The 16,329-nt window shown below is 38.0% G+C and overlaps 3 protein-coding genes across 4 annotated transcripts in view; 1 reads left to right on the top strand and 2 right to left on the bottom strand.

Annotated features, from left to right (window-relative positions):
- Nucleotides 1–9,270, top strand: part of LOC107755051 (unconventional myosin-Ie-like) — a 50,973-nt gene extending 41,703 nt beyond the window's left edge. For both annotated transcript variants that reach the window (XM_016571691.1, XM_016571692.1), the window contains 10 exons: nt 1,856–1,970; nt 3,047–3,216; nt 3,333–3,478; nt 4,261–4,407; nt 5,091–5,248; nt 5,343–5,432; nt 5,530–5,743; nt 5,876–5,908; nt 7,066–7,235; nt 7,335–9,270. In XM_016571691.1, coding sequence (XP_016427177.1) covers nt 1,856–1,970; nt 3,047–3,216; nt 3,333–3,478; nt 4,261–4,407; nt 5,091–5,248; nt 5,343–5,432; nt 5,530–5,743; nt 5,876–5,908; nt 7,066–7,235; nt 7,335–7,411 — 1,320 coding nt within the window. In that variant the 3' untranslated portion in view covers nt 7,412–9,270. The remainder of the gene's footprint in view (nt 1–1,855; nt 1,971–3,046; nt 3,217–3,332; nt 3,479–4,260; nt 4,408–5,090; nt 5,249–5,342; nt 5,433–5,529; nt 5,744–5,875; nt 5,909–7,065; nt 7,236–7,334) is intronic.
- Nucleotides 9,271–9,341: 71 nt separating this feature from the next.
- On the bottom strand, nt 9,342–11,948 carry LOC107755053 (G2/mitotic-specific cyclin-B2-like). Its single transcript, XM_016571694.1, has 8 exons — nt 11,794–11,948; nt 11,510–11,632; nt 11,170–11,427; nt 10,935–11,093; nt 10,118–10,354; nt 9,882–10,022; nt 9,699–9,809; nt 9,342–9,623 (listed from the first exon to the last, which is right to left on the bottom strand). The coding sequence occupies exons 1-8, from the start codon at nt 11,809–11,811 to the stop codon at nt 9,513–9,515; spliced, it is 1,158 nt and encodes a 385-aa protein (XP_016427180.1). The 5' UTR covers nt 11,812–11,948; the 3' UTR covers nt 9,342–9,512.
- A 98-nt stretch (nt 11,949–12,046) lies between these two features.
- On the bottom strand, nt 12,047–14,509 carry LOC107755008 (G2/mitotic-specific cyclin-B2-like). Its single transcript, XM_016571652.1, has 6 exons — nt 14,361–14,509; nt 14,077–14,199; nt 13,737–13,994; nt 13,502–13,660; nt 12,762–12,921; nt 12,047–12,114 (listed from the first exon to the last, which is right to left on the bottom strand). Exons 1-6 carry the CDS (start codon nt 14,376–14,378, stop codon nt 12,047–12,049), a joined length of 786 nt encoding a protein of 261 aa, XP_016427138.1. The 5' UTR covers nt 14,379–14,509.
- Nucleotides 14,510–16,329: the final 1,820 nt, after the last annotated feature.

Raw genomic sequence — 16,329 nt, 5'->3', positions numbered from 1 at the left:
TGCTTCTGTTATGTCCAAGACAGCTTTGCTTTTTCCACAGCGCTTTTTTTTTTTGGATTGCTTATGAAAGCACTGCTTGTGGATGTGCTGTGATCTCACTGTTGACATTTAGATGTACACACGTATACATAGACCCACAGAATAAGGCTCTGTGGCTCAGCATGAATGCACCAGATTATCCAGAGATGTGTGAATTTGGCATATAGGTGTTAAAACGTGGCCTTTTCTATGTGTGCGTGTGTAATATTAAATATGGAAGAGCCCAGGTGTGAACTGCCCAGCCTCTCAAAACAAAACTCCTTCTTGAGATAAGGTGCTGACACTGAGTAATTAGTTCATGACTACAGGAATTTCTTTAGTGAGAGAGAGAGAGTGTGCGTGCAGTAGTCGCTCTGCCAGAATGAACTCTTTCATCCTACTGAGAGCTGATGAAGGTGAGTCTTACAGTGTTTGCGTGAGACATCCTAACAGTCTGATGGGATGAATCTCACCAACAATGTCAAGAAACAATGTCCAGGCCACATTTTACCATAAAATTACAAGGGGAGAAAATAAGTTATTTGCAATGTGGTTGCTATTTTGATATTGTGATATTATTTCAATATACATTATTTTAAGCCATTTAAACCCTCCATACACTACCATTCAAAGTTTGGGGTCGGAAAGATTTTTTTAATGCTTTTGAATAAGGTTTCTTATCCTCACCCAGGCTTTATTTGATTTAAATGCATTAAAAATGTAATAGGTACTGTGAAATATTATTACATTATTTCATAATTTAACATAGCCGTTTTCTATTTGAATATATTTATTCATGTGATGGTAAAGCTGATTGTTCTGCTTTTTCACAATTGAAAACAGTTGGGCTGCTTAATGTGTTTTTTTTTTTTTTTGTAAACCAAGATACTTTTTTTTCAAGATTCTTTGATGAACAGAAAAATAACAGTATTTATTTGAAATTTAAATATTTTGTAACATTATAAATGTATTCACTTTTGATCAATTGAATGCATTCTTACTAAATATAACTATTAATATTTTTAAAATATGTATATATATATTGACCCCAAACCTTTGAACAGTATAGACATGCAGGACAGGTTATTGTAAGTACTTAATAGTAAGTAGGGATGCACAATATATTTGGGCATATAAAATTATTGTTTTTAGTGTTTTATTTTTCATTTATTTGAAATATAAATTTTTGTTTGAAACAAAATGGTACAATTAGTATAAAATTGCTATTTATCAGCTAGCTGTAACACTAAAATGATTATCAATGGGAGGTTTGTGGAAGTATGTTAGTTTGTGTGTGGGGTGGGAGACAAAAAGGGATTTCTTTGTGTGTTGTCTTATAATTTCTCATCCTGTGCCAGCTGTTTGTGTGTGTGTGTGTGTGAGAGAGACAGTGCTAGGCCTTTGTGATAATGATAGGATCTGATGTTTAGTCTACAGTGCAGCAGAGCTGTGACAGTGTGTTCTGAGGACATACAGGAAGCACAGTGGAGCTGCACAGTGCTCAAAGCCTTATGGGATGACCACAGGACACTCTGAACACCTGCTTACTGAGAAAGAGAAATATGAAAACTGAAATAGAAAGAGAGAAACTGTTGTATGACAAGGACAGACTGAACCCACTATCTGTCATAATGCGACTGTTTAACACGGCTCCAATGAAGAGTGACCTTTAGTGTAATGGATTACTATTTATGTTCGCTATTGTTATTTGCACTAAATCAGTAACAATGTGGATTCAGCTCATAATTCGTTTGACTGATTCAAACTGATACCTGATGAATTTGTGAGCCCTTTTTATTGATTCATTTTCACAGCCTGCATTATATTCTGTTCACAGCTCTTCCTGCTGGAGGAGACGAGAGAGCGCAAATTTGATGGTTATGCCAGAGCCATTCAGACGGCCTGGAGGAAATATTGTGCACGCAAGAAATATGTTCAGATGAGAGAGGAGGGTGAGTTCAAGCTTCAGATGAGTTGTTTGAGCGAGGTTAAGATTTTACATACAAGCAGCCGAATACAAAGACAAACACATTATGAGATAGTAGAACATTGTAGAATGTGTCACAGTTAAAAGAGGAATTGAGTGGTTTTCCCCTGTATATCTTTGGAGTCTGACCTCAACTGCTGCTTTCAGCTGAATTATTGTCATTATATTTAAAAGTAATAATAGACACACAAAGACAAAAACCGCTTTCCACCTTGTTTGGGTGTTTGTTCATCTATGCACCCTTTCGGGCCAATTTTAGAATAAAAGCACTTTATTAAAACACTTTTCAAACTGTCACAAGTATTTAATAGCTATTAACAATATCTAATTGCGGACATACACTTCATGCAAAAGATTGGGTTCATTCAAAAGTATTATTATTAAAAGTATTATACCTTTGTTTAAAATAAATAAATAAATGTGTCGTTTTAGAATCAAATTTGTGTAGGACCATGTGACATTGAAGACTAGGCTGCTGAAAATTTAATTTTTTAATTTTTAAATATATTAAAATAGAAAATATTTAATTTAAAATGTAATAATATTTCACAATATTACTTTTTTTACTGTATTTTTATCAAATAAATGCAGCATTGGTGAGATGTCTTTCAAAAATTATCAAAAAATTCTTTCCGACTGAACAGTAGTATACATGAAACAAAGCTGAATTAATTTTCATCAAATTCTGAATTTGATGAAAATGACATTTTTAAACATTTTTGCAATAAAATGACTTATTCTGCTCATTTTATAGCTAACATTTTATATCACATACATTTAATTATTTTCAGTTTTTTGTATCGTTTGACAAAATTGCAGCTTGATTGGAAATGATGCTCAAAAATGATGCTCATTAACAAGTGACATTTACTTTTTTTTTTTTTTTTTTACTATTTTTCTTGTTTTCTTCACACATCACATCTCATATTTATTTTCAAGCATACTCTCCCGATGTCTCATTTTTTTGTAAGTGGCGGGACATGGCATTAGAACTAAAGCTTTTTGAAAATAACACTGAACATTGATTCTATCCACATCCAGCCTCTGATCTGCTGCTGAACAGGAAGGAGAGAAGAAGGCACAGCTTGAACAGGAACTTTGTGGGTGATTACCTAGGTATGGATGACCGGCCTGAGCTCAGGCAGTTTGTGGGCAAGAGGGAGAAGATCGATTTTGCAGACAAAGTCAACAAATTCGACAGGCGGTTTAAGGTGAGCTTACCAAAATTAGCACACAGATTCTATTGAAAAATTTGTCAAATTTTGCCAAGCTGACATGTAGCATTATATGCATGTATAGGTGACTAAAACTGTATTTTTCTCTTCAGAGCATCAAGAGAGACCTGATCCTCACCCCTAAATCCGTCTACCTGATTGGAAGAGAAAAAGTGAAGCAGGGGCCAGAGAAAGGGATGGTGAAAGAAGTCCTGAAGCGCAAAATTGACGTAGAGAAGATAATGGCTGTTTCTTTGAGGTACGTCAGCGCACGAGCTCAGTCAGTTCATCTAAGGTAATGGCAAGTTACAACAAAACTTCAGGTGAAACGGCATACATTTTCAGTCATTTGAATAGGAACTGTAAAAATCTGTATATTAGGCCACAAGGAGCCAAATGGCTGCAACTTCCCTCCCATATGTAAAACAGAGCCTGTATGTAGTCCCAAAATGCCTTGCATAACCATCTGCAGAGTTATAGGCGTAGAGACATCGAAGGCCCAGTCTGGTTGTTAGAGCCGTCATCTGCGCTGTTACTTAACACATGTTGAATCGAGGTCTGTGATATACAAAACTTCGGTCTCTTAAAAAAAATGTATCGGGTTTTTTTAGCATTCCCTGGAAATGATCAAACATCCAGTACTCTCTCAAAGGAACCTAGATTACTGACGTAACAAATAAGGACCAAGGATGAGGTACCAGCCCCCCACAACCTTGCATATTTTGGTTTTGGAGTTGGGGGTTGTCAATAATGTGAACCAGGTGTTGCTAGGAAGGGAGAGTACACCTTGTAAAAAACTCATTAGAAAGGACTTAAGTTTATTGGGTGAAGCAGGGCATCTCTGTATGTGTCCCAGACATGGAAACTTTAACAGTCACCGTATCATTGGCTTTTTTTGTGACCCCGACATCCTGTGTGTCTATGGAAACCCCCAAAAGTGCCTCAACACGTGTAACCTGAAATAAAAGACTGTTCTCATGTTGAATGATCAAACAAATGTGGATATTGCAGGTCTTTAAAAGACATTTATCTCCCCTACAGCACAATGCAGGATGACTTCATGATCCTGCACGAGGAGGAGTATGACAGCCTGCTGGAGTGTGTATTCAAGACGGAGTTCATCAGTTTACTGGCACGCCGATACGAAGAGAGAACACAGAAAAAGCTACCTCTCAAATTTAGCACCACGTAGGTTGAAATATATTTCACATGTAGCTACGGTTATAGCAAAGCCATGACTTTAGAATTAATTAAGAAGTGAAAAGACATAAGATTTGTTTTTTTTGGACTAAAAGTGTCTAAATACATTTTTGTTTTTTGTCTCTTATGCTCACCAAGGCTGTATTTATTTGATCAAAAATGCAGTCAAAACACTAATATTGTGAAATAATATTACAATTTAAATGGGCCATTTTCCATTTTTTTAAATATATATTTTAAAATGTTACTTATTCCTGATGGCAAAGGTGCATTTTCACATTCCTTGATGAATGGAAAATTCAAAAGAACAGCATTTATGGAAATCTTTTGTTACATTCTAAATGCCTTTACTGTCACTTTTGATCAATTTAATTCATACTTGCTGAATAAAAGTATTATTATTTTTTTTTTAATAATCTTACCGACTCCAAACGTATGAATGATAGTGTAAATACCTAATACATTTCGTTTTGTGAAATTATTGTTTATTTTTGTTTCAGTTGCTTCTTTTCCATTTTAATTTTTCAATTATTTGTGTTTTAATAAACACCATTTGCTTTAATATTTTATTATTTAATGCAATGACATTCTAGCATTTTTAAATTGCTCAAGTGTCCAAATACTTGTTGCGGCCACTGTACACTAATGAATGACTGTGATTGGACCTGCAGGCTTGAAATGAAACTGAAGAAAGAAGGATGGGGACCCTGGAATGCCGGAGGGTCCAGACAAGTGCAGTTCATCCAAGGTCAAGGGGATGTAGCTGGGCTGCGACCCTCAAACAAAATGCTGCAGGTCAGCATTGGACCGGGTTTGGCCAAAAATTCACGTGAGTGATGACTCAAAAAATCATGTAATATCATTTAAATGAATGTTATTTGTTATTCATACAAGATCTCATGCACCCAAATTCAATCATTCAGGTCCTACTAAGAAGGGCATCACTCAAAGCCGTCCCAGCATGTCCAGGACGCACCACCACACCCCAACTCGAGTCGCACCCGGCCCTCCAGGTACATTAAGACCTCTGACATTGACTTTCCTAATCTTCTCATTACCTCAATCAATACGCATTTGTTGAAAAATTTCTTAAGCTCTTGTGTTTCCCAGCAGTTGCTCACCAGAATGGAGGGCTGAAGAACGCAAATCATACTGTCAATCAGAGAAATTCGCAACATCACAGCAATCAGAGGCCGACACATGGAAACACGGCCCGTCCGTTCCTGCCTACTAATGTCAGTCAGCTCAAGGACAGAGGCAGCAGACAGGCACCCCAGCAAACCAACCTGGATTTCCTCAAAGTACCAGACCAAGGGGCCGCAGGGTGAGAGCACACAGCATACTCACACACACTTGAAATGATATAGAAAACTGGAGCTCATCACCAGACATTATCCATGCAAACAAAACAGTGATCTGCATTTCAATGTAACATGCATGTATCTCTTTACTGTAGCAGAAATCGACAACCATCTGACAATGGAGGAATGTGAGTCTGAGCATGTGTGTAGTTTCTGTTAGGTGGCAGTGGTTGTGGTTCAGTGGTTGTGGAATAGCGATCAAAACCAGAGATGCCCAACTTCAAATAAACCATTGCATCCTCTCAGTCTTGTTTTGGATTTCCATTTCCTTATCACATTTGATAAATTCAAGTTTGTTTTACACTACTGTTCAGAAGTTTAGCGGTGGAAATATTTTGAATATGCTCTCCAATGCTGCATTTATTTGATCAAAAATAAAATGAAAACAGCAAAACTGTGAAATATTATTACAGTTTAAAATTACATTTCAAAATATTTTCAAATAGAACAAAGCTCTTTGTTCTATTTGAAAATATTTAAAAATGTAATTTATTGCTTTAATGGCCATTACTCCAGTCTTCAGTGTCACAAAATATGCTGATATGGTGTTCAAGAAGCATTTATTATTATCAGTGTTGAAAACAGTTTTGATGTTTAATATTTTTGTGGAAACCATGATTAAAGAACAGCATTTTATTAAAATAGAGTTTCTTTGTAACAATGCACAGTCTGCAATGACAGTCTTTACTGTCACCTTTGATCAATTTAATGTCCTTGCTGAATAGAAATATTAATTTCTAAAAAATAAAAAAAAACCTTACTTGCCCTAAACTTTTGAACGTAGTTATTCAATGATATTGAATAGAGTTCAGATTGTGAATATCTAATTATATGAGAGACTTATATAGGAGAGTTTTTTCCTTGTACTTCAACAAGGTTAGGGACTTTGGGTTGGGCATTTTCTAACATTTTCCCTGTTGTAGTCATGATGAGGGCCGACGCATCATGAAGGCTGAAGGGCTAACAAATTACCTTTAATCGCAACAGCTGAAAAAAAAAATTCTGGGCTTAAAAGTACGGTGGAGGATCAACTGAATGAAGTCTATTTGGAAGACTTTTGACACGATGAATAAATGTGAATCTGTCGCCACCTAGTGGGGAACACATGAACTAACACCACAAAATCAGACAGCTAACCCTCTCAACAGCAGCTATACGGTGCTTTAAGAGCCTAGTTGACTTCACACTTACCTTCACTCGTAGAAGCATGTCCCTGTGGTTGCTGCAATATTAGAAGCATCACATGCAACTCCATCAGTTCATGTCCTCTGTGCTTTTCTCCTAGGGCCCACAGACAGTCCACAAACAGGCCCACTCCAGGAGGTGGCCGTCCCAAACCAGCCCCCAAGCCGAAGCCCCAGGTGCCTCAGTGTAAAGCTCTTTATGCCTACGATGCCCAAGACACAGATGAGCTCAGTTTCAACGCAGATGACATCATTGACATCATTAAGGAAGGTGAGAGGGTACAAAATGCTTGTTTTACGTAATACAAATGTTTTTATTGTGGCAGAACGTAGTAATTATGATATCTGCCCATTATTTGTTTATGTCTAGATGCCTCTGGATGGTGGACAGGGAGGCTGAGAGGTAAACAAGGCCTTTTCCCAAACAACTACGTGACTAAGATCTAAGCTCTTCTGCCGTTAATGAGGGGACCAGACTTGAACCTCAGCGGACTTGTTAGATGAAGAAGGACAAAAAAGGAGGGGAAACTGAGATAATGAAGGAAGGAGCGAGGTGTGCCGTGGCTGTGGTCAAACTCCTCATAAGCTCTGTGTTCTGGTGCCACTTGAGGCCATGTGGGCAGACGCCGGTCGGTCGGACACGAAACTTCTCCAGGGCACTGAATACTGAACTGTCCCTGTGAGCACTGATCAAAACTATTTATTGTATTTATATTATAGCATTCTGCAGTTTATTTCTGATGTGGTTTGTTCATCTGTCATTGATATTTAAGGTGATCTTAATTCACTTGAAGAGATGAAGTAGCCATTTTATGTGGGAACAGGCCTTTTAGAGTCACCTGCTGTTCATCATTTTTTTATTTTATTTTAATTTTTTTCTCCAATTTCTTGAAGTCATGTCTAAATCAATGGTTTTAGTGGGGAATGTTTTGCTGCTAAGGACCATTTTACATGTTATTCCCTTTCATCTTGTTAAGAGAAACCCTAATGTATAAAATGCACTATGGCTCTAGAAAACCATGGTTTGTATGCTTTTGAAGGTCATCATCTCAGAACAATGCCGAATGTGTCATTGTGCAAAAGATGCAAACAGTTAAAACGGTCTAAATTTAAACTACAGTGGTATTTCCATGCATCAAAGACATAATCAGCACATTATTACTGTATAGTTATGAAACGTTTTATCAGTATGACATCATACAAATGTAGTGGTCAGATCATCCACACCAACATTCGCCAAGGTGCTAGTCAGTGAAGAATCAGAGGCTGGATCCATGAAAATCTTCTTAAGGTGGTTCTCAAGATCAATTCATAATGTTCTTAAGTGCAATTCTTGAAAAAAATGTTAGGAAGTTCCCATATACTTAAGAACATATTTTTTTATTCGTAAGAATAAAGTGACAGGTGGTGTCTGATTGTATACTATTCTACTGATGAGGTTGCCTTGTCTAATACAAAATTCAAACTTTTATGCTGGCATATTTTACCCTCATTTCATTTTATGATACGTTTAAAGTGAACTGGATTAGACGATCATTGTTACTTCCATCTGGAACTTTATTTGGGGGACACCCAATAAATTAGTTAAACCTCTTAATTTGGGTACTTAAAAGTTAGAGGTTATCCTAACTTGAAGTTATTAATGGTGACTTTTAAGAACATTCCTTTTAAGTATTTTGGAAATACATATTAGTAACTGAAAGTTAGAAAACTGCAGTTAAGATGACTTAATTTTTTGTGAATACGTTCGCTGTAAAGTTTACATAGATATTGCTGGCATTTTACAGCTGAATCTCAGACCATTTTAGAATGCAGGTGAGGTTGATGAACTGTTTAAGAAGTATAATTACTGATTTAACAGATGCCCACTGGACAATAGAAAATCAGTCTTGTTCACTAACCATGCATAGAAAAATTTGTATGTGAAATTAACATTGTCACAAATGATTCAATAACTTTCATACTAAAATTGATATAAAATGTAGGAATAATTGAAACCATATACATGCTAAAATTCACATTTCCTTTTAGTCACAATTGTGGCCTCATAAATGTGTCAATATGAAATGTTACAGATACGTCGCCTTAACTCATATTTCAATAATTAGTGAATGAGACCCAATGCATTGAAAGCTTGTCCTTTTCTTCATTTTGGAATTAAACTGAAGGTTATTAAAAGCACACGTGCAATATTGACAGCAGGTGAAAAGACTTTGGGTCTTTAGTTCAACAAGACTAACACGTCACTGTCAGTATCAACACACAAGCCAGAAAGTGGTATTAAATCTTTGGATTTTAATGGATTCCAGCTTCAATTTGCCCAATAAGTAGTAAAGCAAAAACACAGCTCCAGCAAGTTTATAACAGTAAAAGCCAATTTAAATCCTCAGTTTAAAAATTTAATCTTTATAAAAAGTAGAAACAAATGTTTATTTATACAGACGATCCAAGAATATGTACATTCGTTTAAAAAGCAGCAGTCCATCTCCCAAAATGGCTGAAACAAAATAAAGTGCAGGTTTTAGTGTCCATTCCCACATAAAAATTCTCAAGATCTGGACAGCAGAGGAGCAGCCAGATCCGTCACAAGTGACGACTTCAACTGGGGAAGAAGGCTGATCTTCATGAGCCTACTGCTGGAGTATTTCTTTCTCACTGTCTGTAAGAGAAGGACAACATCAGAGCATTCAGTAGAACCATACCCCCATGCACAAGTGACTAATAAAGTGCATACCACATGCTTTGTGAGCCCTTCATTGACCATAACCACATTTTTGGCAATATGCTGCATGATAGGCTTCAGGTGGGCCTCATCATAGGTAGAGTAGTGTTGCTGGGTTGGCGACTGGAACAGGAACAAAGAGACAAATTGATGGGGGAGGGTATAGAAGACATTACAACAAAAAGAAAAAATTACCCATTTTTGGCCATCAAGCACAAGCTGAGAGAGGCACAGAGCAGCAGCTGCAGTCTCAGAAGGGTTAAAGTGGACCATGTCATAGTCAAGTAGTGTCAGTTCAAGGAAATATTTTGCCAGTGTATGCTTCTCAGCATCCGCCTAAAAAGTAGACGTAAAAAGGCAAAGATGTCTCAACATCTGAAGCTCTAACAAATCTGCCAAACCAAATCAGGGATCATAAAACCTGAACTTACATTCCCAGCCTTTGAAGCCCTCCGCAGAAAGTGCAGGGGCAGAGGACGTCCGAGTTTAAAGTGCAGCTCACTGAGAATCAGAATCTCCATCTCTCGGATCTGGGCTTTTGTGAAGGCATCGTCCACAATGTAGGCAAAGTCCCCAACCATCGGCACATACATTTCCTCGTATTTACAAGCAATCAGCATTGCGGTAACACCCACTAGCTGAAGCTTCTTACGGGTCACAGGCTGGACCTGAAAGGGAAAGAAAAAATGGTTTAACTCAGGGCTCCTACACTTTCCATTTAAAAATAAATAAAAACCTTTACATTAAGACATGCATGCTATTGTGTTGCCAAATAAATGCTGGTATACTGTAGATTGGTACTGTACCTCATACAAATTAACATCAAACCCAGACAAAGTATCTGTAATACTATAACGCTTATGGATTAATTCAAGCATTATTATTCCAAGACCTCATCCATATAGCAGTTTACATACTGTGTAGGAACGCAGGTAACTGCCTCAAGACTGGCAACACTTTACAATAAAGGTCCCATTAGTTAATGCATTAACCAACAATGAGCAAAACATCAGTTATTAGTATATTCATTACATTTTTAATTGTTTAAAAGAAAAAGCAGCTGCTCATTTTAAGTGTGTTAAAATGGGTACATTAAATGTTATCAGGTACAACTTGACTTTAATAATGTATCAGTAAATATTGAAGCTAATTTTTTTTTTATTGTTAGTTCATGTTAGCTAATACTAACAAATGGAAACTTATTGTAAAGAGCTACTCCTTTTGTAATAACTTTTGGGTAACTTGTACCTGGAGAAAGCGATCAAGGATGGCTACGGTCATGTACAAGGTTTCCTGCAGGAGTTGAAATCTTGAGTGCACCTGAATCAGCCAGTCAACCAGGAGAGCGCGCATCCGTCCATTGATATCATAGCCACGCATGTAAAGAGGACGAACAGACTGCTTACTCTGGAACAAGAGGACAGCAGCTGTAGGAAGCATGAAGGTCAAATAAAGATGTTACATTTTAAAAAGTGTAAAGTACCTCAAGGCTTCGCAGATACGCATAGATGTCCTTCACATATTCAGGACACAGCTGTGGCATGTCAGCGTCCCCTTCATCGATGTCTTCGACTGGAAAGAGAGTGTTAGAAAAGGCTTGACAGAGCTCCTCTACCTTCATGCTCACATCAGCTTGAGCAGGGGGCAACGCTGGGGCAGGCTGGGGGATCTCGTGCTGTACATGGGAACGTTTGGGTTGCACAACAGCAATTGGTTTTACAGGCAGCACGGGCTGAACCTTCTGAAAAGCAGAGGAAAGAGTAATATGTAACAACATGCTGTTCAAATGCACACGTTGCATGGTGGTAAATAAAGACACGCACCTTAGTCTGAACTGGTTTGTGGGTAACGTTAAAGTTGGACAGTTCGCCAAACACGGCCCTCCTCGCTGCGCCGTTTACAGGGCCGCCTTTGCCACCGATAAAAACAGGGTTGTTTGCATTGCGCTGTACGGGAAAGGGAAATTAAAACTGAAGGAATCTTCCTAAAAGCCATTTCAACACCACTCTTAGCAATTTAAACCAGCGAACTTGAAGCGGTTTTGACGCTACACATAGCAAGACTTTATCAGATAAATCAAAAACATGTTTCTGCATCAAATACTCACCAAAGCGTGAATTTCCATGGCGAATACGCTAATTGTGAGGGCCCTTGCTTAAATAAAACCTTAAAAACGTTTTAAAAGGACCGTTTAGCTTCGCTTAATGTTCTCCGTCCAACTCAACTCAACTCAAAACAAGCCGTAAAATACAAAGGGCCTGCTGGTGATTCAAATACCGCTCCGCTCTTTCTGATTGGCCACTGCCTCGGGGGAATACTCGACTTCGATTGGTTGAAACGAAAGGGACGCTTGTTGTCAGTCATTCTTCATCTCCGGTTTCACGTGTAGCTCTGTAAAACACGGCACTGAACTTACTCCATTGTTTAACTTCAGTGATAGGTTAGAATTTTTGAATGAAAGATCAAAAAGATAAATGATGCAGATTTATTTTTACAGCCGCCTTTGCTCATATTTACCAAGGGTGCCAATATTAGTGGAGGGCACTGTATTCGCTGCTAGTTCTTTGAAGTCGGCTTGCTGTGTCCAGGTGCACACATCGTCAGAACACCGGCATTTAAAAATATTTGAAAGTCAGGCTAGTTGGCATCATGAAGGAAAGCGTATATGATGCTTTAACATTATTTCTGTCTTGTAGATCTGTGGATGCAGAAATTTTAAGATAATAAGATTGAAATCTGCTGTGAATTTAATTATTCCAACAAGTATAGAACAACTGCATTTAACAAGGTTGTTGGTTAAATAATAAATAAAACAAAAGCCAGAGAAAAACATTTATATGGAGTTAAACATTGAGAGTTGTTTTATCATAGACATTATAGACATTACATAATTACAGTCTACAAAACAAAAAAAAACTTACAGTAGAAATTTAGTAGCTAATAATTTGCGTTTATGTACAGCAAAAATGTACTGAATCTGTATTTGTAATAATAATCATAATAATGATGATGATATCAAAAGTGGTTATACAATCTGATATTAGTTTTTTTTTCTTCTCTCTGATAGATACGTACACAGAATCTCCATCTCTCGGATCTGAGCTTTTGTGAAGGCATCGTCCACAATGTAGGCAAAGTCCCCAACCATCGGCACATACATTTCCTCGTATTTACAAGCAATCAGCATTGCGGTAACACCCACTAGCTGAAGCTTCTTACGGGTCACAGGCTGGACCTGAAAGGGAAAGAAAAAATGGTTTAACTCAGGGCTCCTACACTTTCCATTTAAAAATAAATAAAAACCTTTACATTAAGACATGCATGCTATTGTGTTGCCAAATAAATGCTGGTATACTGTAGATTGGTACTGTACCTCATACAAATTAACATCAAACCCAGACAAAGTATCTGTAATACTATAACGCTTATGGATTAATTCAAGCATTATTATTCCAAGACCTCATCCATATAGCAGTTTACATACTGTGTAGGAACGCAGGTAACTGCCTCAAGACTGGCAACACTTTACAATAAAGGTCCCATTAGTTAATGCATTAACCAACAATGAGCAAAACATCAGTTATTAGTATATTCATTACATTTTTAATTGTTTAAAAGAAAAAGCAGCTGCTCATTTTAAGTGTGTTAAAATGGGTACATTAAATGTTATCAGGTACAACTTGACTTTAATAATGTATCAGTAAATATTGAAGCTAATTTTTTTTTTATTGTTAGTTCATGTTAGCTAATACTAACAAATGGAAACTTATTGTAAAGAGCTACTCCTTTTGTAATAACTTTTGGGTAACTTGTACCTGGAGAAAGCGATCAAGGATGGCTACGGTCATGTACAAGGTTTCCTGCAGGAGTTGAAATCTTGAGTGCACCTGAATCAGCCAGTCAACCAGGAGAGCGCGCATCCGTCCATTGATATCATAGCCACGCATGTAAAGAGGACGAACAGACTGCTTACTCTGGAACAAGAGGACAGCAGCTGTAGGAAGCATGAAGGTTAAATAAAAAGGTTAAATTTTTAAAAGTGTCAGGTACCTCAAGGCTTCGCAGATACGCATAGATGTCCTTCACATATTCAGGACACAGCTGAGGCATGTCAGCATCCCCTTCATCGATGTCTTCGACTGGAAAGAGAGTGTTAGAAAAGGCTTGACAGAGCTCCTCTACCTTCATGCTCACATCAGCTTGAGCAGGGGGCAACGCTGGGGCAGGCTGGGGGATCTCGTGCTGTACATGGGAACGTTTGGGTTGCGCAACAGCAATTGGTTTTACAGGCAGCACGGGCTGAACCTTCTGAAAAGCAGAGGAAAGAGTAATATGTAACAACATGCTGTTCAAATGCACACGTTGCATGGTGGTAAATAAAGACACGCACCTTAGTCTGAACTGGTTTGTGGGTAACGTTAAAGTTGGACAGTTCGCCAAACACGGCCCTCCTCGCTGCGCCGTTTACAGGGCCGCCTTTGCCACCGATAAAAACAGGGTTGTTTGCATTGCGCTGTACGGGAAAGGGAAATTAAAACTGAAGGAATCTTCCTAAAAGCCATTTCAACACCACTCTTAGCAATTTAAACCAGCGAACTTGAAGCGGTTTTGACGCTACACATAGCAAGACTTTATCAGATAAATCAAAAACATGTTTCTGCATCAAATACTCACCAAAGCGTGAATTTCCATGGCGAATACGCTAATTGTGAGGGCCCTTGCTTAAATAAAACCTTAAAAACGTTTTAAAAGGACCGTTTAGCTTCGCTTAATGTTCTCCGTCCAACTCAACTCAACTCAAAACAAGCCGTAAAATACAAAGGGCCTGCTGGTGATTCAAATACCGCTCCGCTCTTTCTGATTGGCCACTGCCTCGGGGGAATACTCGACTTCGATTGGTTGAAACGAAAGGGACGCTTGTTGTCAGTCATTCTTCATCTCCGGTTTCACGTGTAGCTCTGTAAAACACGGCACTGAACTTACTCCATTGTTTAACTTCAGTGATAGGTTAGAATTTTTGAATGAAAGATCAAAAAGATAAATGATGCAGATTTATTTTTACAGCCGCCTTTGCTCATATTTACCAAGGGTGCCAATATTAGTGGTTGGCACTGTATTCGCTGCTAGTTCTTTGAAGTCGGCTTGCTGTGTCCAGGTGCACACATCGTCAGAACACCGGCATTTAAAAATATTTGAAAGTCAGGCTAGTTGGCATCATGAAGGAAAGCGTATATGATGCTTTAACATTATTTCTGTCTTGTAGATCTGTGGATGCAGAAATTTTAAGATAATAAGATTGAAATCTGCTGTGAATTTAATTATTCCAACAAGTATAGAACAACTGCATTTAACAAGGTTGTTGGTTAAATAATAAATAAAACAAAAGCCAGAGAAAAACATTTATATGGAGTTAAACATTGAGAGTTGTTTTATCATAGACATTATAGACATTACATAATTACAGTCTACAAAACAAAAAAAAACTTACAGTAGAAATTTAGTAGCTAATAATTTGCGTTTATGTACAGCAAAAATGTACTGAATCTGTATTTGTAATAATAATCATAATAATGATGATGATATCAAAAGTGGTTATACAATCTGATATTAGTTTTTTTTTCTTCTCTCTGATAGATACGTACACAACTCCTTCCAAAATGTTGACTCGGTTCAGAACACACAAAAATGTTCACTTGACGCCCCCTACTGGCGTAACCTTCAGAAATAGACACTGACCCTCTATGCACTGAACGAATCTTGGGTGAGCGGATTCAAAAGAATGCAAACACTGAGATACAGAATAATAACAGTTAATGGTAAAGTATGGGGAATCTAATAGTAAATTACTGAGAAAATCGTACATAAATTATCCCCATGGTTTAAGGGTTTAAAAATAAATAAAAATCGGCACCTCATCATTGGACCAATAACACTATTAAAAACTTTAGTTTATGTAGCTGCATCATATGTACATGAGTGCTGCCCACTGATCTTATAATAGAGAATATATAGATCAGTGGTGCTGCCACATTCTGCCACTAGAGAGCATGAGGCGACCAGCTACCTAATACAACACAGTAACGTACACCAGTCAAGACTCACAAATCGCATTCAAATCTATATAGATTCACAAGAGTCAGTAGTCAGCGATTATGATCATTCATGGGTTATTCACGATATAAATTTCAACTAGTCTTTAGGTAATGTTGTGGTCCTCGAGAGTCGTCAAGGATGGGAGAATGTCGTAAAATGTCGAAACGCTCGCTTGCGCGCAGCAGCAGCGCCGTTCACATACACATACACACATAGCAGCGCTCTAATGGACGAATGGGGACTTGCACCCGAGGGCAAACGGGGAGGAATTCGTGCCACATTTGACTGTTAAATAAAATGTCCTCTCCGTATGTTTAGCTCGCCGTGACGTTTAACGTGTGATATTGTAACTCGCGTGCGTATCCTCATATATTTAATGCGGAATCGTCGAAATATCCGTCAGTTAGCGGGGCGGCTAAAGCGCCGGGCCTCTCTCTCTCCCTCCCTCTCGGGTTTGTGTGACTGTCAGTTTCACACAATCCTCCGCTGACGTTCATTTGCTTCCCCAATACTTTTCTACTTCTGTCGACGAAAATTGTTCCCTGGAAAG

This window comes from Sinocyclocheilus rhinocerous, unplaced genomic scaffold (genome assembly GCF_001515625.1).
Source record: "Sinocyclocheilus rhinocerous isolate Xijiao unplaced genomic scaffold, SAMN03320098_v1.1 scaffold591, whole genome shotgun sequence".
Classification (NCBI taxonomy): domain Eukaryota; kingdom Metazoa; phylum Chordata; class Actinopteri; order Cypriniformes; family Cyprinidae; genus Sinocyclocheilus; species Sinocyclocheilus rhinocerous.
The sequence above is the reverse complement of the archived record's forward strand: the minus strand, read 5'-3'. Positions and strand labels throughout refer to the sequence as shown.

Coding starts and splice junctions, on each gene's coding strand:
- LOC107755008 (XM_016571652.1), bottom strand. Junction 12,922..13,501: donor TCCTTGATCGCTTTCTCCAG/GTACAAGTTACC, acceptor TTTCCCTTTCAG/GTCCAGCCTGTGACCCGTAA. Junction 12,115..12,761: donor CCGAGAGATGGAGATTCTGT/GTACGTATCTAT, acceptor CTATCACTGAAG/TTAAACAATGGAGTAAGTTC.
- LOC107755053 (XM_016571694.1), bottom strand. Junction 11,428..11,509: donor ACAAACCAGTTCAGACTAAG/GTGCGTGTCTTT, acceptor TCTGCTTTTCAG/AAGGTTCAGCCCGTGCTGCC. Junction 10,023..10,117: donor GGGCTTCAAAGGCTGGGAAT/GTAAGTTCAGGT, acceptor TCTACTTTTTAG/GCGGATGCTGAGAAGCATAC.